The 24,691-nt window shown below is 35.4% G+C and overlaps 2 protein-coding genes across 2 annotated transcripts; both read left to right on the top strand.

The window, feature by feature from the left end:
- The first annotated feature begins 2,650 nt into the window (after nucleotides 1-2,650).
- Nucleotides 2,651-4,655, top strand: LOC136802190 (uncharacterized). The gene is made up of 2 exons (XM_067058904.1): nucleotides 2,651-3,095; nucleotides 3,299-4,655. Exons 1-2 carry the CDS (start codon nucleotides 2,651-2,653, stop codon nucleotides 4,465-4,467), a joined length of 1,614 nt encoding a protein of 537 aa, XP_066915005.1. The 3' UTR covers nucleotides 4,468-4,655.
- A 4,784-nt stretch (nucleotides 4,656-9,439) lies between these two features.
- Nucleotides 9,440-18,996, top strand: LOC136802192 (uncharacterized). Its single transcript, XM_067058907.1, has 4 exons — nucleotides 9,440-9,915; nucleotides 10,900-11,061; nucleotides 17,144-17,450; nucleotides 17,807-18,996. Exons 2-4 carry the CDS (start codon nucleotides 11,053-11,055, stop codon nucleotides 18,202-18,204), a joined length of 714 nt encoding a protein of 237 aa, XP_066915008.1. The 5' UTR covers nucleotides 9,440-9,915; nucleotides 10,900-11,052; the 3' UTR covers nucleotides 18,205-18,996.
- Nucleotides 18,997-24,691: the final 5,695 nt, after the last annotated feature.

The following is a 24,691-nucleotide window of genomic DNA, read 5'->3' on the forward strand; positions in this document are numbered from 1 at the left end:
TCCTTCATTGAAATGAAGACTTCATCTGGCATCGATAACAGGAATCTTTGAAAAAACCCATCGTAGAAGTTATTTCTTGCGAACTGGGTTGCATAATAGGGTTGCGTATACGCTATCAAGCTCAACCGTGGATCGATAACATCAGACTTTCCTTTAGTTTTAGTGTTCTTTGACCAACTTGTTCCAGAATATAATGATAAGTAGCGAGATTTTTCACTGGAACCTGACGATCCTTTATCCAAGACATCATTGAAAGATGCAAATTCATCATGGACTGCCATTAAACAACCATCGTTGTCTTGAAGTGACTTCATCAAGCCTTCAAGGGTTCCCGTATCGAAAGTGTGTGGTAGATTGCCGGATAAGTTATCGATTGAACTGATCATATCTAGGATTATCTTCAGAGAAGCGCTTTTATTGGTACCCGAACGACCAACTACCAAGCCATAAAGAATGACAGGCTCGCAATGAAGATCTTCGTAGGAAATCGTCGCGTGTTGAGCTCAATAAGCTGTTCCAATGATCAGTGGGATCGCAAGATAGGACTTTGGAACACCCAGGATAGTAGCTTTGTAGGTAATCCAATTTGAAATCTCCTCTGGAAAACATTGCTTGATATCAAAAGGTACTCCCCATGCTGCTTTCACAGCCTTTTGATAAGATGAAGAATCAATTGGTGGATATTTTGATATCGTTCTGAAAAGTAAATACCATATATAAAAAATTTTTGCCGATACTACGACAAAGCGCTACTGTATTGTTAAAAACCGATAAGAAGTCAATAACTCGCCACTTACTTATAAAATAGGTCCTATTCTAAACAAAGGATAAATTTGCTTAAAAATCCGAATAGGCATTATATTGAAGTAAGGGGAGCTTATTATTTGATTATAGTTTGTAATAATTTGGACGATATCAAAATAGAAAGATGAAAATGGTGATTACCTGAAATCCGATAAAAACACGTCTCGCTTTGATTTTCCAAGATGGCAAATGAAAATCGTTATGAAAATAATAACAATTGAATGTCTTCAAAAATATGACGTTTAGACAGTACAACGACATCTATAGCCTGACGTAAATCTTTTTCAAATTTTTTCAAATTTTTTCAAATTTTTTCAAAAAAGTTCGCTCCACATGAAGCTTATGCATGCTTTATAAATGGCTACAAGCATAAAATCACGTACTTTATGCGAACAATAGATGGCATTGACGATTTTCTACACCAGCTCGATAACATCATTACAACAGAGTTCATACCAAACATCACTGGTGGTATCCAGCCTACAGGCAATGAACGAAAGCTATTTTCTCTTCCACCAAGCATGGGTGGGCTGGAAATACCTATCTTTGCTGAGGAAGCCAAGAACGAGTTCAAAAACTCAATTGAGATGACACAAAGTCTGGCTAACAACATAGCCAACCAAGAACGATCATATAATCTGGATCAAAACGAACAGCGAAAAATAAAGAACAACATCAAGGCTTGTCGCAGAGAAAACCATCGAACGAAGGCAGATCACGTGTTCGAGAACATGACAACAACGCAGCAACGCTTACACGAAATAAACTCGACGAAAGGAGCATCAATCTGGCTCTCGACTCTCCCACTCAAAGAGGAGGGTTACCAACTTGACAAAGGTGTGTTTTGGGATCTCATCAAGATACGCTATGGGAAACCGCTAAGCAGACTTCCCGAAACATGTTCATGTGGTGCACGATTCGATCTTCAGCATGCCTTATCCTGTAAGAAAGGGGGTTTTGTTACATTGCGTCATAACATCTTAAGAAACATCACCGCCGATCTTCTGACTGAGATCTGTAAGGACGTACGAATTGAACCTCCGCTTCAGGCGATCACTGGTGAAGAGATGTCAAAAAAGGCTCTATAAAGTCAAATGAAGCAAGATTGGATGTGAGTGCTAGGGATTTCTGGATTCCATATCAGAAGGCATTTTTCGATATAAGGGTGTTTAACCCATTAGCCGGACGTTATGGAAATATGGATATCGAGAAAGCTCACGAAATTAACGAAAAAGAGAAGAAGAGGGCATACAATGAGCGTGTGATTCAGATTGAGCATGGGAGCTTTACGCCCCTTGTATTCTTTTCAAATGGAGGTAAAGGACGCGAATGTAGAAAATTTTATCAGAGACTCAGCCAAATGATTGCTGAAAAGCGTGGAATTAACTACAATATCGTGACAAATTGGATAAATCGAAAGATTTCATTTGCCCTGAACAATTGTATTATCATGTGTGTTAGAGGTTCACGGTCATTGAGAGACCAAAACCTCACTGAATCAAATGACATTGAAATTGATGAAGCAATTTCCAAAATCAATTTCTAAATTTTTATTTATTTATTGAATTTCCCAAACTAGCTATTTTTAAAAGAAGTTTATTAGAATTGTTTTATAGTGTACCGGGAATGCCTCCGGCTTTTATTATTGTATAAGTTAAGATAATATATTCGACAATGGCCAAAAAATTAAAAAAATTTTTTCAAATTAAAATTTTCTTTGATCATGATGTTTTGCACTAGGATGTTATCTTTCTTAGATTTTCTGACGTCAATTTTTGAAATTTATAATTCGTTTTACCCAACGCAATGACTTCGGAGGAAGTTAGAAATCACAAGGTTTGTAATCATGAGGATTGGTTTAGATGCTTTGCAAGTATTCCGTATTCTTTTCAAGGCAATACCGCTAAAAACTCCAAATCGAACCGAGATCATCAAATCACATGCTGCTACATTGCTCGAGAATAATGGTTGGCAGAAAGATGGCGATCAAATTATTACCATACACGACGTTGAAAGCTATCAAGAAAACATATTTAATTTCATAATTAATGATATACTCCTATTAGAGCACAATCTAAGAAAAACTACGTTATCGTTACAACTGAATGACGTCCCATTGATATTGTTGCCGACGGAAAACTTTTGCTGTGGATCCTTGTTGCACCTGAAATCCTATTTCGCAAGTGTCACTGCGTATGATATCAACCAAGTGACCATCGCAAAGTCATATCATTCACGATGCAAAAAATGTAAAAGGACGTTTTCGTATGGATTTATTGATGAAAAAAGTGGTATGTTACTTAGTACATCTTCCTCCCGATATTAAATTGTTATTATATCATTAACTCATGGCAAACCAATCCTTTACAATTACCCATTATTATTTGGATTAAAATTTTCTCAGCTAATCAAAAAAATTATGAGATGAATTCGTATGTTTTGGTAACAGGATTAACAGCATGAGAGGTTAAGATAAACTTTTTTTCTCGTTTAGGTATGCGGAAACTCAATGTTGATCGAGATTACATCATGTTTAACAACGTTACGGCATACAGTAAACGATTGATGAAATATATCGATAATATGATAACAATAGGAGCTGTCTCGTTTGAGAAGCTGAGTGAAATAGTAGAGGGCAACTGGGAAAGTAATAAAATCAATCCTGATAGAATAGAAGAGGCATGGTTTATTTACCGAATTTTAGAATTTATGAATGTTTTTCCGGAATGGCCACGTCATACTTCAAGCAAAGCATTAGATTTGGAATCATTATGTCATTTCAATTTTCCAGAAATAAAAAGAATGATTGATAGTCTATGGATAAATCACATCTGTTCCGAAGTTGGTTGTAAAGAACGATTTATTGTAATCGATGGAAATGAAAAGTTGTACAGATTCATTTGTTCAGCCGAAAAGAAGAAAGTGACGGGTAATAAAGGAGAAGTTAATGGATATGATATGTGTATACGTAATCCGATTCGTGGTAATCAATTTAAGAAATCCGAAAGGCTTTGTGAAGAGCACTTGAATGGATCGTCTGGGTCTACGGTTGAACAGTTAGACATTGGCCCGGTAACACGATCTATGACAAAATCACTGCCAACAGTTATAACCATGGGGGAAGGATGTGAACAAGAGGAAAACATTGATAAATTCTATGCACGAACTGCAGGACAATTTTATATTTTTCGTTCTTGTAGAATCAAATTGTGTAATTATGAAATGTACACTGCAGAATCGCTATCAAGCATATTCACCTATCTTTTAGATTTGTTCGGTTCATGTCCTAAGAAAGAAAATTTGAAAGGAATTGTATATGACAGAGCATGTGAACTGCACCCTTTTATAAATCGTTTGAGTGACGAAGGTAATAAATCAGCAGATAATTATAGAGGATTAAGTTACATAGTAGACTCTTTCCACGTGGAAAAGCATACACAACCGAAGTGTATTTTGGACGACCCTCGTTGCGCGTATCATCCAGATTTAGAAAAGTTTTCACATGTTAAAAAAATGAACACTGAAGTTGCTGAACAATCTTTCAGTAAACTTAATCCGTTTAAGTTTGCTACGAGAAAAATGAGTTATGGAAAACGGTTAATGTTTTTTAAACTGATCGACCACGCATTTAATAAAAGACTAACAAAACGTTTCGATGTTTGAATACAATTTTTATACATGCAGCACGAATGGTTATTTTTACGACTATGGTATAAGTTACATTATATATGTTGTAGCACTTTACTCTCGGGTACCTAATAGCCGAGATCCCCAATTTTTTTTTTTGAAAGCTTTCTCTTTTGCCCTAAATCTGTTGTATTATCCTCAGTTTCAAAAATGTTCCACCCAGCCCCCCCAGTTTATAGAATTTTTGAGATTGTTCCGTCCCAACCCCTTCGATTATCAGGTACCCAGAGTACCCTTTTATAGGCTCTTTTCATTTGACATAGTTAACAATTATTGTGAAAACTGTTTATTCGTCTCGATAAGTTTTTATTATCAATGATTTGTAATTAGTTATTATATTTTTTCGGCAATTTTGTTTCAATTTCAAAATATTAAATCAATATCGATAATCGAAATCTTAAAATGCTAATTTCAATATTTTGTCTTCTAAAACACAAGCCTTATAAAACTTTTCGAGTTATAGTCGAGAATTGCTTGATGACTTTCACATCACACTTCAAAAATACAAGCAAACGCGGAGAATGCCAAGCTCCGCAGAATATCCGCGATCTCTGGCGGCGGCGAAGTTTGAGATCACACTTAAAAAACACAAGAAAACGCGGAGAATGCGAAGCTCCGCAGAATATCTGCGATCTCCGGCGGCGGCGGCGAAGTTTGAGATCACACTTAAAAACACAAGCAAACGCGGAGAATGCGAAGCTCCGCAGAATATCCGCGATCTCCGGCGGCGGCGGCGAAGTTTGAGAGCACACTTAAAAAACACAAGAAAACGCGGAGAATGCGAAGCTCCGCAGAATATCCACGATCTCCGGCGACGGCGGCGAAGTTTAAGATCACACTTCAAAAACACAAGAAAACGCGGAGAATGCGAAGCTCCGCAGAATATCCACTATCTCTGGCGGCGGCGGCGAAGTTTGAGATCACACTTAAAAAACACAAGAAAACGCGGAGAATACGAGGCTCCGCAGAATATCCACGATCTCCGGCGGCGGCGGCGAAGTTTGAGATCACACTTAAAAAACACAAGAAAACGCGGAGAATACGAGGCTCCGCAGAATATCCACGATCTCCGGCGGCGGCGGCGAAGTTTGAGATCACACTTCAAAAACACAAGAAAACGAGGAGAGTGCGAAGCTCCGCAGGGAAACTGCGGAAAATTGGCCGAAATCTATGCCAAACTCGAGCTTCGGTAGTTTAAAATGACGTCAAAAAAAATATGAAAAAAACGACCAAATTTCGTCAACAAATGCCTTCTCTTGCTGCAACATCTAACGAGGAAGAAAATGGAAATGACGCCGACCAATGCACGGAAAAGAACTGTATTAAAGATGACGATAATATGAGAATTGAATGCCAAAATGCCAGAGGACAGTACATTATGCATGCACTGGACTTCCAACGTATCAATTAAAACTGTTCTTGAATAAAGGATATCGTAAATACCAGTGTATAAATTGCTGCTCAATCGATAAAGAACTGAATAAAAAGATAATCGATCAATCAGTAAGAATCAAAAGCTGCGCTGATAGCCACAAAAACAATAGTGAGAATGAGAGGAGACTGAGCTGTGTTGTTAAGGAGCTGCAAGCAAGATGTCAAGAATATCTAAGGGAGAAGAATCAAGTAACGGAAATAATCAAAACAGAATTTTCCGTCTTGGAAACAAAACTCGTAAACAAAATCGAAGAAACAATAAATGCGAAGACTACAATGGACCAAGAGAAAATTCCTGCTGAAAGTTACGCTGAGATGGCGACAACCAGCAACGAATTAAACATATCCAATATCAAACGGCTTCTCCGTAGCGAGAAAGTCGAAGAACAAATTGAAGAACAAAGAAAAGAATCTAGGGATGCCAACATTATCATCCATGGCGTTAAAGAGACCAAAGATAAAGACGATAATGACTTCGTAGCCGAGATACTGAGCGATGTCAACATCAAGACAGTGCCAACATACATTTCCCGTATAGGAAAGGAGTCTGCTGACATGCGTCCGATCAAAGTTGTGTTTAAAGACACTCATTTTAAATACAGATTTATGAAGCAGTTGAGAGAACTAAAGAGATATCAAAAGTACGACAAAGTTAGCATAACTGACGATTTAACCAAATCCGAACGCGAACAAGTTAAAGAGTGGCGAAAGAAAGCGGACGAAATGAATCAAGCGATGTCAGAGAAGGATCATGTAATAAGAGTCCGAGGAAGTCCTCGTGACAAGCTTTATTTTAAGAAAGTATTTTGTAAACGATCGGTTTAAGAGGCCGATGCGCGCCTGAAACCGTATTTCTGTTTAATAATAATAATAATAAAAAAAAAATAGAATGCCTTGTTCATGCGTTGAGCCCCTCCCTCCTAGCGGTTACTTTGATCACGGTATCACGCAAATTTTTGTCTTCAATCACGATCACGTAAAACACCAAAATAAATTTGGATAATCACGCATTCCTTTGAAAAGTCCAAATCACGATCACCTTTTGACCTCTGATCACGCAGTCACGAAATAAAAATTTCCAAATCACGTGTAATCACAGTAGAAAAAAAAGTCATTATCACGCCATCACTAAAACCGCTTGGGGGGTCTCATGTGTTCAAGTTTTAACTTTACAATATTTTATCCGCACTAATACTTTTATCTTTTGTCAGATGCACGGGGCACAGAAACTTAATGGATAAACAAGATTACCTTATAAAGAGAGACTCATAATGCCTCACCCTAGGGTGCTGAAAAACAATCAGGCTGTCTAGACAGAGTAAATTTTAGCACGATTGTTAGAGCTCTCGATATTTTATTCTAGTACCCACCCAGAAATAAAAATTCTGAATAGACAAGCTCTTAGCTAGACTATGCTATAGTCTAAGACGAGTTTCATCTAAAAAAAGAACAAACGTGAAGAGGGGAATTTTTTTACGGGAGTGGCCGTTGTCTTAGACTATATCAATTTGGTCGAAAAGCGGAAATTTTGGATTTTGGTTAGCGGTGTGATCGGCCGGCCCGGTTCGAACAAATGTAAACAAACAGTCGGGTCTGACTGGTAAATCCCGGGGCAGTTCTTGCTGTGAATACAAATTGACCCGACTGGAATTTGATACCAAAACAGGGCGACAGAAAGTTGATCTATATGTGTGGAAATGTTTTATGCAATTCGTTAGCATTTTAGTCTCTTAGCCTCCTATTAGTTAGTACTTTAGTTTGTAACTTCTTTGCAACAAGGTGTTTTATGTAAATGGTTTGTTTTGAATTTATTTTTAACAAGCAGAACTCAGATTCAAGCAAGTATCATATATATTTTTTCAAGAATAAAAGAGAGAAGAGGTAAGCAGTACGGCTCTTTTCTTTTATTTTGAAAGACTAATCTTTTTGTAACACTCCAGTGTATGCAGATTATTTTGTCTGATTGCTCATTGGAAAATTTTATTAGAGCCGCATTTTTCAATCACAGCTTTTTTACAAGTTTTACAAGTGTACGTGTGATGCATTATTTTTCTTTATCAAAATTTTTTTAATTTGTCATTTTCTTACAGGCCGCGAGCTAACGAAAAAAGAGGATCAGTGTGGTTTGCAAAAAAAGAATGAATCATACTCATATATAAAAAATGATATTGTAAATAATTATACCCGTGAAAACATCTGCAGTCTATACACAGCAAAAATCAGTAATTATACCAAACTTGTGAAATTAAAGATTATTGGTGAATTGCAGTTTTATTGAAAAACTTGAGAAAGCTTTTAAAATTTTGAATAAAGCTGTAGTCTACTAGTCACTATACTACTAGTCACACATAGCAAATTTTTTCCTGGTGCGAAGTTGTCATATACTGATTATAATTTTGATAATTATTAAAAATATAAAAGTTTCAAAATAAATAATCTAGGTAGTTTCAAAATAATGAAAAATTATACAAGTAGCGTGTTAAAATTTTTTATTTTTAGAAAAGTATATATAATAAACATTTCCAATGATGTTGACACCAATATCAATAAGGCACCGCGCTGAACCTAAAAATAGATTTTATTTTTGATATAATCATTACTCTCGATGTGTTTGGTACGAGTTCCAATCCCATCAACCTTTGCGCTAATCTCTTTTGCACGTTTATTGCATCGTTTGACAAAAGATATATAACAGCTTGCACGTATCTTTAATTGAGCTGCGTTGAATTGTGGGATTGCAACTCGTACACATGTCAAAAAAAGTGAAAAGTAATAATTATGACGTATGTGTTGCAGACTTGATTCGAATTCTATCAAAAGTTACAGACCATTTTTGTCTCAGCTGCAAATTATTTTGAGACAGACTTTAGGTTTTTATTTGATAAGATTGATTGAAAATGGCAAGCATAAGGTTTGTCATACATACAACACCTCAATGGATTTTCACGAGTTTCAAGCGTCAAACAGTAGCGTACCAAGATGGATGCAAACAAAATTTCTGTACAGGGTATCCCGAAAAAAAGTATCGAGTCGTACCACTTCTATAGAAAGAAAGTTCTTGTCTGTGTTTCACTAAATTTGCAATGTTTATCAAAGTTTCTCTTTATGTCATATTACACCCTGTACAGGGTGTCCCTAATTAAAGTATCGAGTTTGAACATGCGATCGAGTAGAAAGTTTTATGCGCGTGTTCACAAAATTGTATTTTAAGCTCTCCCTCTTTTTTCTTTGTCATTACGATTAATTTATACGTTGTAACTACCTTTTGTAATAAGCCTGTGTGATGAAGAACGTTCTTATATTTTAGCGATAACACACACAAACTTTTCTACTCAATCGCATGTTCAAACTCGATACTTTAATTAGGGACAACCTGTAGAAGAGTAGATTTTTATGACACTGCAATTATCTATTCAAAATAATTGCATTGTCATAAAAATCTACTTTCCAACACAAATACTGCGCCCCTCTTGTCCACGCTAATGTCACGGATGTAAGAAAAACTGAATTTATTTTTAGGTGTCGAATATTTAATGCAACAGGATGACATCCGAGGAAATTAAAGAAGTGAAAAATATCGGTTCGTGGTTCCGTCTGAAGAATCTAATGGGTCTAATCAATAATGGAAAATGTTTCTTTTATGATTTACTAAAAAGTCAAGAAGACACAGTTTTTAAGTTGTATATGGGTGAAGAAACAACTATGACTTGCGATTATGTTTCAGCTAAGTATCTGTACGAAGAAGAGTACGTCTTTAGAGAGCCGTTCATTGGAAAATATTATAACGCAAATATGCTTGAAGGACGTATCCCATCTATGTTTTGCAACGGTGAGGATCACGCCACGAAAAAAGCTGACACAATGAAAGTGTTAGAGTACCGTATGGAAAAAATAAGTTTGAAAGATTTGAGTGACGTCATCGAATCAGAAATGAAAGCGATTGACCTTACCGAAGGAAAAGGAAAGAATTTCGAGGCTTGTCTTGAAAATGTAAGTATTTTAAAAGTAAACCTTTTTGATGATGTAGAAAAGAGGCGCGCATTTATGCTGATTGATACAGCAGAATATGATTGATAAAGCAAAATAAAAATCCTTTGTAAGCAAGTGGCGTCCTTTTATTGTTCAAATTTGTAAAGGGAATAGAACTTAAGCTTAATAAGCTTGCCAGAGACAACCCCTTCTCACAGGATTGGCCTAAATTATACTCGAATTTTGTCCAAGCTTAAAATAGTTAAATAAGTAGATCCTCAATGTAAAAAAATTGTGCTATTTTTTTCATCCCCATCGAATTTTATGACAGAACTTTCCTGGTATTTATGTTACTTAAGACCTTAAGACCTGATCACGCTAAAGATTGAAAGGTGTCTATTAGCTGTATTTGTTTGAGTGAGTAAGATGTAGATGTAAATAGGACCCCCGTCTCACTGGAAAAGTTGGTAAAATCTTGTCCCTGGTTGGAGAAAAAAAACACAATTTCAGCCCAATCCGAGGGGCAAATCACTCGAAAAATGGTGTTCGGGATTTATGATTTATTTTTGATTTATGATTTATTTTTGATTTATTTTTTATTTATTGATTTATTTTTGATTTATTGACTTATTTCTGATTTATTTTTGATTTCTTGACTTATTTCTGATTTATTTTTGATTTATTGACTTATTTCTGATTTATTTTTGATTTATTTCTGATTTATTTTTGATTTATGATTTATTTTTTATTTATTTGATTTATAAAATTGTGTACGAGATTTATTTTAGTGATTTGCCCCTCGGCCAAATCGATAAATTGATTTTGTTTTTATCCCCATTTGAAATTGAATAGCACTCTAAAGACTATCATTCCCACTGGTTTTTTCGAACGATAGAAACCCTATCTCTTGGGCTCTCGATAAAGATTTCATACCCATTGTTGGAGGAAGCTCCACCGGCGCTGCGAGACAGGAATAAATCTAATAGGAAATATGATATATTTCAGGTTGCAAAATACGTGGCAGATTCACTTATTCTTGGTAAAAGTCTCCACAATCATGATGACTGGAAAGATTGGTTTGATAGATCTTTGAAATTGTTTAATTAGCATCCATGGAACTTTGGAGAAGCTGCAGTCAGAGACAGATGTTTGAATGCAATGAAACAGGTATTGATGAAGCCTCTAAATCTTTAACCATGCCAACTCCACGTCTAATATGTTCTCAAAATCTATATTTAAAGGGACCCTCCGGCCTTTTTTGAAGTTTATCTCATATCACTCCTAACATAAAAACATCTACGAAAAAGTTTCTCTTTTCCCTCAAAAGCTTCACATAAGGAGATTATGAGCACTTTTTGTTTAACAAATAGAGAAAGAAAAATCAATAGTCGCCATCTTGTTTTAAAACGTAATTTTTAACCGGATGCCGAAAGTAATGGGTAGATTGTTGACACGTAGATTGTTGTCACATAAGAAGTTGAAAAGCTTATTTTACAGTGAATTCCAGTAAATTGGACTGAGATTATCAATAACGTTTTCATTTTTTATTTGATTTTCTTTTCTTTTTTCTCCCTTCTTATTTCATAAGCTTTCATATAACTTCATCGTTTCATTTTCATGGGTGTTTTGCGATAAAAATCATTGGAAATTACGAGTACGGTTGCATTATATTTTACCTTTGAATAAAGTTAGAGAATGAAAAGATGTCAGCGTGTGCAGTAGTTGGTTGCAAAAAGAGTCAAAAGCGAGACAGCAATTTTACTTTTTTTGGACTTCCAAAAGATGAGAATTTGGCAACAGAGTGGATAAATCGCTTGAAGGCGAAAAGAAAAGATCCCCTTCCAAAGAAGATCGTTCTCTGTGGAGCGATCATTTCAGTGAAGAGATGTATGACAAGTCAGTGGATCTTGAAAGAAAATTGATGAAAGGTACGTGAACTGTTTTTTAGTTTTGATAGTACTTTATACGTTATGTGATATTTTTTATCCATTTTGTTTCCCATAACCAACTTATTTTCACTCGTACTAATTTTTAGAAAGAGGAGAAAAGCTGAGACGACGGAAACTCATTATGGGTGCAGTACCTGATATTCTTCCCTTCTCATCAGTGAAAGTTGCCACAAAGAGACCCAATGTTATGGCAAAGGTCCGGGAACAAAAGGTAAACAATTATACTTTCGGATTCAAGAACATTGATCTTTTTGGTTTGATGCTTTGAGGGTCTTATGGCCATGTCTTGAAATCTAATACTCTGGTTCTGTTTTCTAAATTCTGTCTAGATGGTCAAAGAACTGATAAATGAGCCTACTCAAACTGAGCCTTCGCAGAATTTACGAGAAATTCCTTCAACTGGACCACCGTCACCTGGACCACCATCACCTGGATTTGCCATTGAAGAAGTACCTGTGAAAGAGCAAAGTACTCAAACTGACCAAAGGATTAAAAAAGTAAGTATGCATCAGTTCAATTTCACTATCCCTGACTATAATCTTCTCCACTTGCAATTATATTCACCGGTGCGTGCGATATTTGGTATGAACTGTTTAAGATTATCAGTCTTGCATTTTTTCAGATAGGAGTACTTTTTATTTCAGATTAAAACCCGCTCAGTTTGCTCACAAACTTCTCCTATGAATCTTGTTACACCGATCAAGAAATACGACGCCAGTATACAAACTCAGTCATATTCAGAAAATGTTTCATCAGACGAGCTTCATACAATTTTCAACACTACATATCTAGAAACAATGGCAGAAACTTTGGGCTTGCCCTCCTTGCCAGCAACTGTTCGGTAACTTTTTAACTGATTACAATTCATGATTCATCACATTGTTGACAGACACGAATTTCCTGGAAACCACTACACAAGTTGCCCACCCCATGACAAATCACATCAGTATGATTGGCTAAAGGCAGTATCTAAACCGCACGAAGCCTTGAAGAAGATTATCTTTAACGCGGAATTCCAAAAAGATCTTCGCAAGCTCAATTTAAACGTTTTTACAACGCACTTTAGAGGTTTTCCATGCACTGAAGATAAGGTACCTGCCCAAATCTATTTTTTACGAGCAGGATAAAATGGAATGTGGCATGATGCTTGCTGCCCTAGACCACAACCTTAATATTAATAGGGAACAGAAGCAAACGCTCAAAGAGGGAAAATTGGTAAGGCGATTCAAGATTGCCTACCACAAATACTCTAAATGGTTTGTGGCAAAGCAGGTCAAAAACGACTTCCTTCGAGACATTGCTGTTAGGTGCTACCACACAGTCGCAGATGGAAATAGGAAGTTCACGACAAAGAGAAAGCGGCTTTACGTTACACCTGCTGAAAGGCCTGCTAGAGAAGAAACTATCGGACGCTCTACAAAGTTTTCCAGAATGGCAGTGAAAGACAATCAATAGATTTCATTTTGTTTTTTTATTTCATGAACATTTGTCTAATATAATTCAGCTTTTTTATTCATCGAGTTCTTCTTCCTCTTCGACTAATCTCCATGATGACATACGGCTCTCTGCAGTAGCTACCCCTGCCTTGAATCCTACGTATACACCATCAGGAGCGGGAAATCGCTCCCTTATAGTTCTTAGCACACAAGCTGGTAATCTTCTGCGGACATTCTTTTTTCCTTTGCTATGAGCCCACCAAGTGAAATGTCTATACGCGGCATATCGATAATTTCTTGTAGTAGCTTTGTCACGTGGAGGCAAGTAATCACTGAATAAATCATGTAAACTAACCAAACCCATGTACAGATAAGATTCATCAAGAATAAATTTAGTGAAATCAGGATGTTGAGTTGCGCATTTATTTCTCTCCAAAGCATAATATGGATCGGCTTTCTTAATTATCTCCTCCTCCAAGAAACCGTAGGCGGTCATAACACCGCATCTATCACATTTACACCAATCATTTCTTTCAGATCTCCCTATTATTTCTGACTGATCTTGTTGATTTGTCCTATTTTCTGGTGAAGTCAACGATTTACTAGTGGTAGTCGTTTTCTCCCCGCTTCGAGTTGGCTGGAACTGAAAACCCATTATTTTTCTACCTTCCATTTTCCTAGGATAATATTTTTGACAAGGAAAAGTTTTAACCGTTCACAGAAGGGAGAAGAATTGAAAGAAAGATAACATTTCTCACTAGACAAGAAAAGAGAAAAAAGACTTGAAAAATCTGAAGCTTTCAATTCTGTTAAACAAATTATAAAAGAAGAGAGGGCAACAAGTGACGTCACATACACACCATTTTGATTCAGCTGTTTGAAAGGGAAGGTCGAAGAGATAATCTTTTTATGAAGCTTCGACTGTTTTAAAATTTCATTTATGACTCTATAATAGATTTTTACGTTTTATGAAATAGATTTTCCTTCTTATATTCATAAAACGAAACTTAAAATAGGGGGGGTCCAAAATTACACTTTTTGAGTTTAACCATCTTTTTTAAATTAATTTTTCATGCTGATTCCGAATTTGAAATCCGTTTTTCCATATCTCTTACCCCTGGGCGGCTACCGGAGACCCTTTTTTCGGAAAACCGCCCAAAACCGCTAAAAATCAATTTTTTTGAAATTTTCCATACTAAATAGCTTTCTAGTGACGTGATATCTTTTTTAAATCAGTTTTTCATGCTGATTCCGAATCTGAAATTCATCTTGTCATAGCCGTCACCCTTGGCCTGGTATAGGAGGCTGTTTTTTTACTAAAATCTTCGAATCCAAGGAAAATTTATGATTTGAAAATGTTTGAATTTGAATGAACTTTGAATAAAAAATATAATGATAACAACTTGTTTTAGATCAGATTTTCATGCTGATCCCGAATTTCATATCAGCTTTTGCATATCTCATACCTATGGCCTGCTACGGGGTCGGCTAGATGAGGTTCCTTATTCAGAAAATATTGCAGAAAATGTGCAAAAATCGATATTATTGAAAGGAGATTCTTGTACTTGGATTCCATTTATCAAAACATCTGGTTACACATTCCTTGTTACAAAGAGTTTTGAGTACTTTATGCAATGATCCAACCCCATGGACTGGGCTGCTTTTAATTTGTCTGCTTAGAATATAATCAAAGATGTAAAAATCAAATTGTTAAAAATATCTTGAGCTAGTAAACTTCTTCCAAATGCAATGATTGTCCGCATTGGACATTCAAAAGTTGATATTGGCTTTAACAAGCCGTATATCATTGTTTGAAAGGTTAAGTTACAATGAAAATCATAGGGATATATAGACCTTATTATACCAAATAGATAGAATCTAAAAATCCTACATTCGAATAGTTGTTTATTGGACCAATCGAAAGGCACTATTGTTTTATCCATCCCTTAAATACTTGCTTGAATAGATTTGAAGAAGTAAGGGTAATGCTTTTTACAAATAAATCAGACCTTAAGCTGTTGATTTAATTACAATATTATTGTTGTCAATTATTAAGGACTTCCACAAAATATGACTATCTGTTCAAACAAGGGTTCTTTGAGAAGTTAATTAGAAAAAAGTTTTGAGAAATTAAATTATCTTGTGAACTTCTAAGTAGTAAATCGCCCCTCCTTTCCAGGGAGATAACCATGTAAATGCTTTCCTATTGATCCATTTGTTTGGAAGTTACTTTTTAGGAATAGGTTATATTTCCAACATTGGTATCTTTCAATAGAATAAACCTGTTCTTATATGACTTGTTTGAATTAAAATTATTTGAAAAATTCCATATATTAGCTATCTGTATAGACTAGTGATTTTAATTTTAACTCACCCCTTAAATGATTAAGGTTTCCTAAAAACAATTATCAACTTTTCAATGTTCAATTAATTTAGGGAATCATTGCATTTGAAAGGATTTCACTAGCTCAAGATAGTTTAAACGAGATTCTAAGCAGGTTGAATTTTGCTTCATGACTAGTTGAGCAGATAAATTCATAGCAGCAGTACAAAGGGTTAGCTCATTGGATAAAGATAAAGTACTCAAGACACACTATGACGATGAATGTATAACATTAGCCAAGTGTCAAAAAGCCACAGACGAACTAAAAGCTTAGAAATATCCTTTCAATAATATCGATTTTTGCACATTTTCTGCAATATTTCTGAATAAGGAACCTCATCTAGCCGACCCCGTAGCAGGCCATAGGTATGAGATATGCAAAAGCTGATATGAAATTCGGGATCAGCATGAAAATCTGATCTAAAACAAGTTGTTATCATTATATTTTTTATTCAAAGTTCATTCAAATTCAAACATTTTCAAATCATAAATTTTCCTTGGATTCGAAGATTTTAGTAAAAAAACAGCCTCCTATACCAGGCCAAGGGTGACGGCTATGACAAGATGAATTTCAGATTCGGAATCAGCATGAAAAACTGATTTAAAAAAGATATCACGTCACTAGAAAGCTATTTAGTATGGAAAATTTCAAAAAAATTGATTTTTAGCGGTTTTGGGCGGTTTTCCGAAAAAAGGGTCTCCGGTAGCCGCCCAGGGGTAAGAGATATGGAAAAACGGATTTCAAATTCGGAATCAGCATGAAAAATTAATTTAAAAAAGATGGTTAAACATCAAAATTTCCAAAAAAAGTCATTTTTGGACCCCCCTACTTAAAAGCCAAACTTAAAAAATGACCGGAGGATCCCTTTAAAGTCATGCAAATAAATCATCAATAATTGTCCCTGTCAATAATAAAACTTGTTTGTAAACTCTAATATTTTGTGAGATTTCGCGACAGAGATAGTAGCCAAGTATTAAGAATCTAGACGTTTCCAGTTACCTGAAATTGCCTGAGTGACGCCAGCGTCTTTCGATCCTCAGAGAAGCTTACTAAAAGAAGATCCAACCCCGGGGGGGGGGTACTAGGTTTGCGAGGTGACAGGTATGTCCGAGCCGAAAATCGAAAATCGACCCTTTGAGAGACAAAATTTTGGTGATTTTGGGACCCTTTGAGAGACTTTTTCCTAAATTTTGGTCCATTTTTTCCAAATTTTGGTTTGATTTTCACCAAATTTTTGTCAAAATTTGTGGAAATCGTGACCCTTAGAGACAGAAATTTTTGATTTTCGTGATTTTGGGACCCTTTCAGAGACTAACTTTTGAATTTGTACCCCTTTGAGAGACTTTTGAGGAATGAAAAAAGGTACCCTTATGGCACGCACATACCCGGCACCCATTTTGCCTAAGTACCCCCCCGGGGATCCAACTAAGGAAATATGTTATTTTACTAAATTTTCATTAATTCCTCTCTAATCTTTCAGACACCAACTGTTCAAAACCTTGATAAAATCCTTCCCGAAACCACTCAAACAATGGAAGGAGAAACTTTTGAATTAATGTACAATGTTCAACTCAACTGTACACCTGTACTATCATGGTTAATGATCTCGTGCATTGCTCGCTTCACCGATTCATTAACTGAGGATGAACGACAAAGTTTGAGGGACGAAGCAACTCTTTTGTTTCGAGAAGAATCAGGCTCGACTTTTGAAGAACGACTGAGCAAGTCGGAGAAGATTGATACTTTTATTTTGGAGATTATACGTTTGAACACACCTCATCTAGCTGGTAAGTTTATGGCAAGGTTGTATTCCTTGTGCAAAAACTTCTGACTGTAAATGAATACTTTTCTCAAAACATTGAAATAACTTTGTAAGAAATGAAATTTTGCCTTCTTTTTTATAAGAACCAGTAACTTTCAGCTGAGGCTCGACTTTTCTTTTTCTTATTTTCTTTATTTTTCTTTATTTGAGATTTTCAGGATTAAGAAAATAGTCTTTAAAAATGCTTTTCATATTTGTAACTTAAAAAAAACTTAAAATCAGCAACTACCCAACCGTTTTTTCAATCTATGAAGCCTCGTGTAGGATGACGACAATACGCCTTCTCTACTAATTGACCGAATCTATCATTTTTTTTTTCAGGTACTTATGGAAGAGCCAGGAAAGATTTTGTAATGGAATCCAAAACAGGGCGATATCAAATCCATAAAGATGATTTACTATGTACTTTCGTTTACGCCATTCATCGAGATGAAGAAGTTTTTGAGGATCCTTTCAAATTGAAAATGACCCGTGATAGGAAGATTATCGAGAATCAAAATGTGTGTTTTGGGTCTCCTCTTGTCATGGAACCTACAGCCAACAATCATAAATGTCCAGCTGCTAGAGTTATGATCAATGTATTGAAAATGTTTCTGGCACATTTCACTAGATGTGATGTAAACATTACGTCAGATGTCACGTGCTCTTACACAAGCTCAGAAAGATTGGCATGCACCGATGAGCCTCTTGTTGTTGAAAAGTTCGTATACAAAGAATAGACGTACAAGTTTTATTATAGAAACATTCATAATCAATGAAGCATTCAGATGTTCTAGCCTAAAAAGTTCTTAAATTTTCTTATTTTTACTACCTTTAGAGTTTTCATGAGTGTCGTCGCTCGTCTCGCTTATTATGACATATAAATTCATTACTTACTTCGATTCCCTTAGTGTCTAGCTTATCGTGCGATACGCTCGATCGCTTCAACACTGGAAAGAGAGCGATTTCTCACATAGTAGCTCCCATAAGTCTACATTTAAAGTGAGACCATCATACGCCGTCCAAATTGGCCTTTGATGGTAAAAACTTAAAACTTACTAATCACATCCAGGATCTTTAATTAAGCCGAATAACAGATTGTAATCTCAGAACATTCCCTTAAAATTTCAGAAACTCGCTTCATTGATTTTTCATAAGTCTTAGAAAAGTTTTAAATAATCTGCTTGAGCCTAACACGGGGATATGTACTCTCCATCTTAGATTCTTTGGATGTCGATGTGACTGAGACATGTGTAATAAAACTCTCACAGTTCGTCCAAAGCTTAAATTAAGCTGTGGTCCTCACGGTAGCAAATCCTTAAAATGTTCTTAACTTGTTCTTAATAGTTTGGCCGGCCATAGAAGCTACGTTCTTATACAGTTTATTTTCCGTTGTTTTTTTTATAGATTTCCTTTGTTTAGTTTTTTTTATTTATTAACATCTCTTTGATCACCATAAAACTGCAGTATATAATTATAAAGGTTTTTTACAAAATTTTCTTTTTCGGGAAAAAAATATACATACATATGTACATTGCTTTTGTTTTTGTTTAAAAAAATAGTTGTTTACTTAAGAGAAAGGCTCGGAGTCTGAAAGTCGAGAAAGTAGGTTGTTTGAGGGATGGGCGATATTTTTGACGAAAGGTGAAAAAGGGAGTCGCCTCAGAATGAGACTAAGGATATGTATAGGCTGGAGAAAAACAAATTGGAGTGTAGTAAAGAGTTTCTGAGAAAAAACGCAGGCAAGGGGATTTGAGTATGATACATTAGAAGTAAGAAAAAAAACCACAAGATTTTGGTTTTATAATTGAAGGTTGGAAATTTGAGCGATTACCTTAAGCTATGCCCTTGAAAAATCAAGAGAAAAAAACCCATGTAGAAATGACAATTTTCCAAGGCTGGTTGGAAAACATGACTTTTTGGGTGGGAAATCTTTATTTTCCAAACAGAATTCCAGTTTGGGAATTGATAAAAAGGTCAAAAATCGATGTGAAAATACATATTTTTGTAAAATTTGACCCGGGGGGGGGGTACTTAGGCAAATGGCTAGTTTTAGGCAAAAAGAAATCGACATTTGTGGTAATTTCCGATGATGCAATCTTGAAAATCGATTTATCCATTCGGATAGTCCTGACTCAATAGTAGTCAAAATTGTGGGGTTTTCTAGAATTTGTCTCGATCTCTCGCCTTTTAGGTCGATAAAAACACCAAAAAACTGCTTAGTCAGCAAAAATTCTTGATAATTCACGATATTCAAATTAAAATATCTGCTGATCTAGTCATTAAAATTAAGGTATAATCTCAAAAAATCCACACTGGGCTCAAATAAACTCGTCCCCAGGCCTCGAAAATCTAAATTTTGGAAAAATGAACATACAAACACACTCAAGGAACAAGTGTGCCAAATTTCAGCAAAATCCAACCATTTTCGACGTCTCCAGGCTGCCCCAAAGTTTTAGCCTCGTTTTGACGAAAAACTCGTCCCCAGGCCCCAAAAATACGAAATTATTATTACACGCGTAAAATAGAATTCCCATTGCTAGCTAAGGGACCCCTTAAAGACACGCTTCATTTTGAGGAAAAAAGCCTGTATTTATTCTATCTGATGATAGTTCTATGGTTATATCTTACTTTGTTTATCTATATCTCTATTTTAAGATTTTAAAAATAATCATCATAAGCAACGTTATCACCAAGAAAGTTTGATGCTTAACATTTGGCGTTTGTAAAGTACTTCTTCAAAATTGAATAACTTCTGAACGCGCACACTGACTGGGAGATGAGACTTCACAAGCATACTTTGCTGGTTCTAAATTACTCAAATTCATGCAAATCTCGATGCGGATCTCTAAGTTTATTCAATAAATCAAGTTTTTCTTCCTAATTAGGATAAAGATTTTATCCTACTGATTTTATCCTAGTTAGGATAATTTATCCTATTTTAGGCTAAATACTCGCATTTATCCAAATTTGAAAATAGTCCTTGACTGTTGATAATCGCAAAATGTCTAAACAAACTATTCTCAATAGTTTAAAACCGCCCACTTTCGGTTTTAGTAGTCAAAACAAACTGGGAAAAAACAGCACATGGACTGCTGTAACTACTTTTTAATCTTTATTTAGTAAAATGGTTTGTTTTATTGGTTGGAAATGTTATGTATTGCTTCTCTGTAGTTTAATCAGTGTTTGAGGTGAGTTTTTGCCTTTTATTTGGTACTAAGTGAAGGTTACATCAATGGCGAGACACTTGACTGCTTGATTGAGAGGATAACCAGACGGTACTAATCGAATGTTCCGAACGTTCGATTGTAATCGATAATAATGAACGTCATCGAATGATGACTTATCGATTACGCCGAAATTTTGAAATAATCGAATACTCACCAGCCTCAGAATATCTGTATCTTCTTCGATTACCGTTCAATGACTATGTTCGATGATCCTTCGATTACTTTGATTACCGTTCGAATTTATTGATTTAAAAAAGACTTATTAGATTGCTTCGATTACCATTCAATGACATTCGATTCCTTCGATTATTATTTCTGATAGATACGGATTCTCTCAATCAAAGCAAAAAAAAGTGAAGCCTTAAGATTTTTGGATCAAATCTAGCACTTTCTTTGTTTTCATTAACGCACGCGGCATATTTTTTCGAAATCTGGTGATATGTTTTCAATCTAGCGTTTGTGTGAAATCCACACGGGCGGATCACGTGTCTAGGATGGGAAATAAGCATGGCTTCCTTTCCCATCCAGGAGTCTCGTGTCTAGCCATTCGGGCTTGGCAGTCAATAAGCACTCGATGTGGAAATTTTCTTCCAACATGCTAAAGCTTAGCCAGTGCCTACCCACAAACCAAATTTTTTCTTTAATCTAATAAGTCGTTTGTCAAAATTTTTTCTTTGTTAAATCGCGATAAAAAAGTGGTTTTTGTCTAACATGCTAGCTAAAGCTCTGAAGATTGAAAAATTCCAGCATTAAGGCCGAGTGCCGCTTTGAGGGTCGTCGGTTGTTCGCCACACATTCCACACCCACGCAAAACAATAAGCCACGCAAAAATATTGACCCACGCACACACGCACTCACGCAACCCACCTACACATGCAACCCACTCAATTTAGCAGACTCGTTTTTCAAACATTTTCTATGTGTTTTACAGTAATTGAAGCTCACCTGTCAACACTGACCTTTGACCTGTGACCTGTGACCTGTGACCCGTGACCCTTGACCCGTGATTTGTGATCTGTGTTTTACACTATATGATCGCACCCAATCAGATTTTAGTATTTTCTCTCGCAATCATAACGACAATTTGTCGTCGTTTCTGATAGTTTTGATAAAATAACGCGTTCCAAACAAAGTCATTTTTAATTGCTCTTGAGATAACGTAGATTAGTCCGACAGTAAAATAGTCCGAATCTATAAAATATATTTACAATTTAGATGTCTTTTTTCCGACGTTACTTTTGTCCGAAAACGAAAGATTTTAGAGTGTCGAATGTTGAATAAGGGTTTTTCACTGAGATAATATTAATATGTTCATTTTGGTGGCATTTTGACATCTTCAGAATTATGCTACAAGGGTTGCCAAACACATACTCTAATTCCAGCCCCCTCCCGCCAAAAGAAGGGTCGTAAAAACAGCTAAATCCAATTTCTTGACTCTTGAAAGCCTAATCCTAATAAGCTTTCCAAAGTCGGAAACCTCAAAGTCGGAACTTTGGATATTTATAAGCATGTGGTTGCTTATAAAAGATGTGCCTCTTCTTCAGCTATTCATATTTTGTTTTGGATGTTTGTTTTTTGACTCGATGTCGGACAAAGTTTTTGTCGGAATACTGATGCATTCGTCAAGTCCAACGTCGGACATTTTTACTGTCGGACTAGAAAGTCTCGGACTACTGACAACCTCCCGTTGTTATTGCCTTGGGAATCCGAAAAGTCTTCGGCAAAGGTGAGCATATTTTAGTATACATTTCTTTAAAGTCAAAAATTATACTATTTAGCTTAGAGCCTTGGCTACTCTGACAGCATAGGTCGTGTTCTCTCTACCACTATTCATCAAAAATGGATTTAACAAATCGTTTTTTTTGTTGTGGAGTATAGGAATCTCCATACTTCGATCCATGATATTCTTATTAAGAGCCCATTAATTGCCTAAATTGCTAGAGACGCTCCGAGCGTCGCTAAGTCATAAATTTCACCTTCTCCTTTCATAATTTACTAAAAGAGCATGCTTTTCACTTGCAAATTCTGATTTCGTCTATTCAGAAAACTGTTATAATATTGTCGCGAGTCAGTATTTTTGAGATAAATTTAACCGAAAACTTAATGTACTTAACCTTAAATCTTAAGTTCAAAGCCTCCTATGCCATCCGGAACAAGTCCAAACAATAAATAAACAGTTTGACTCCCCTTTTTTTCTATATTTTCACGAATTTAGAATCGTAAAATTTACATACCCAATACGATGCTTGCTATAGTGAGTTATAACTGCTTTTAAATGTTAAAATTCAGTATTTATAATCAAAGATTCTATACAAGCGAGAAATAATACTACTCATTTATATTATAATAGATGTAATTCCAAATATGGTTATCAAAGATAATTTTAACCCTATTTTTATCAGGGGGGTTTTCCACCAGGCTGGTACTCTTTTGCTAATAGCTCACTGAAAAAAGTTTTCAACATTCAGAAAGTTTCTGACTTTTAATATAATCCTATTAGTAGCATGTGTACCAAATTTTACAATTATGCACCAACAAGATCAGGTTTTATAACTTTTTTGTGCAGGCATATCATAAAATCCAGCTAAAACCCTGTAAAATCCCAAAATCTTAAATTTAGCATAACTTTTGATCTAGGCATCCAACTGACTTCAAATTTTGACAGGCTTTAGGTATCAATAACAAATTTTTAAAAATATTTTGAAAATTTTCAAAAACTGCTGACGTCGTCAAATATGACGTCATTGTTTTTAGAAAAAATTTACTCATTTTCTGCATGGATTTTAAACGTCAATTTTATTAGTATGCTAAAAACCGCCAAATATGTTAAAGATTTTCTTTTTGGCTTTTAGAAGTTCAAAACAGAATTGAAAAACTCCATTCGTTTTACTTTAATTGCTATTTTATTGAAAAGTACTTTCTCATTGTTCAGCGGTTATTGTGAAACTTTGTGATGACGTCATCAACCCAAATTCTTTTCTAAGAACTCCTTTTATGGTAGAAGACATTTCTGCCAATTTTCAAGTCCGTATTTTTTCTACATCAAAAGTTATGCAAGGCTAGTGGAACCCCCCCTTGAGAATACAAAACCCGAAAAAGCCTGATAATAATAGGGCAAAACAATATATTTCAAAGCCCTAAAGGACTAAAGTCTGTCTTCACTGCGTCGAAACAAAAGCCATTGCTAAGGTTGGTCCTTTTGTGTCATTTCTAATTGGTAAGGTAGTAACGGTTTTGGAGAAGCTCAATTAATGCTAATTCTCCATGGTTATGTTTAGATAAGTACTAAATTTGTGCAATTCTAATGTGTACTAAATTCCCATGGAAATGTTTAAATAAGTACTAAATTTATAAAATCCCCATGGTTACGTTTGCGTAAAAGCTGTCTTAATATAGAGCTCGTACGGTTAGCGCACGACAATATCATAAAATCTTTTTTTTAACCAGAGGTTGATTCCTTTATACTTTGGTTTAACTTATGAGGAGCGTGCAGCTAAATACAAAAGGAATATAAAAGAAACATGTAGACTTAATTACTTTAAACCTTGGTATGAACACGACCATAATGTCTATTCACTTTGCTTATCTTTTTAAAAACAAAGGGTACTTTTCACTACGCTAGATAGATAATTGGTTCTCGTCATCGGTCCTTTTTATGAATTTCTAAGGGTAGTAAAAAATATACAGTGAAAATTCGTCATTTTGATCGCTTCATATTAACATTCCAGATTTAACATCGAAAATTGGTCATTAAACCTTTTGTTCTCCAAGAACCGAAAATAGATTGTTTGCAATAAAATAGCAGATAGAGCATCAACATTTATCAGTAGTAAAATTGTTTGGTTTTGGTTTGGTTTGTTTGGCATAAAATGAAAGAACTGCCTCCACTGTTTATAAAAACGACACACTTGTAATTACTTTCAATTAAATTTTGTCGACCATGCTGCAATTAACTCCAAATTCAAAATGTTGTAGACGCTTTTTGGGAGTCGGTAAT

Source organism: Clytia hemisphaerica, unplaced genomic scaffold, assembly GCF_902728285.1.
Source record: "Clytia hemisphaerica strain Z4C2 unplaced genomic scaffold, Clytia hemisphaerica genome assembly, whole genome shotgun sequence".
Classification (NCBI taxonomy): Eukaryota; Metazoa; Cnidaria; class Hydrozoa; order Leptothecata; family Clytiidae; genus Clytia; species Clytia hemisphaerica.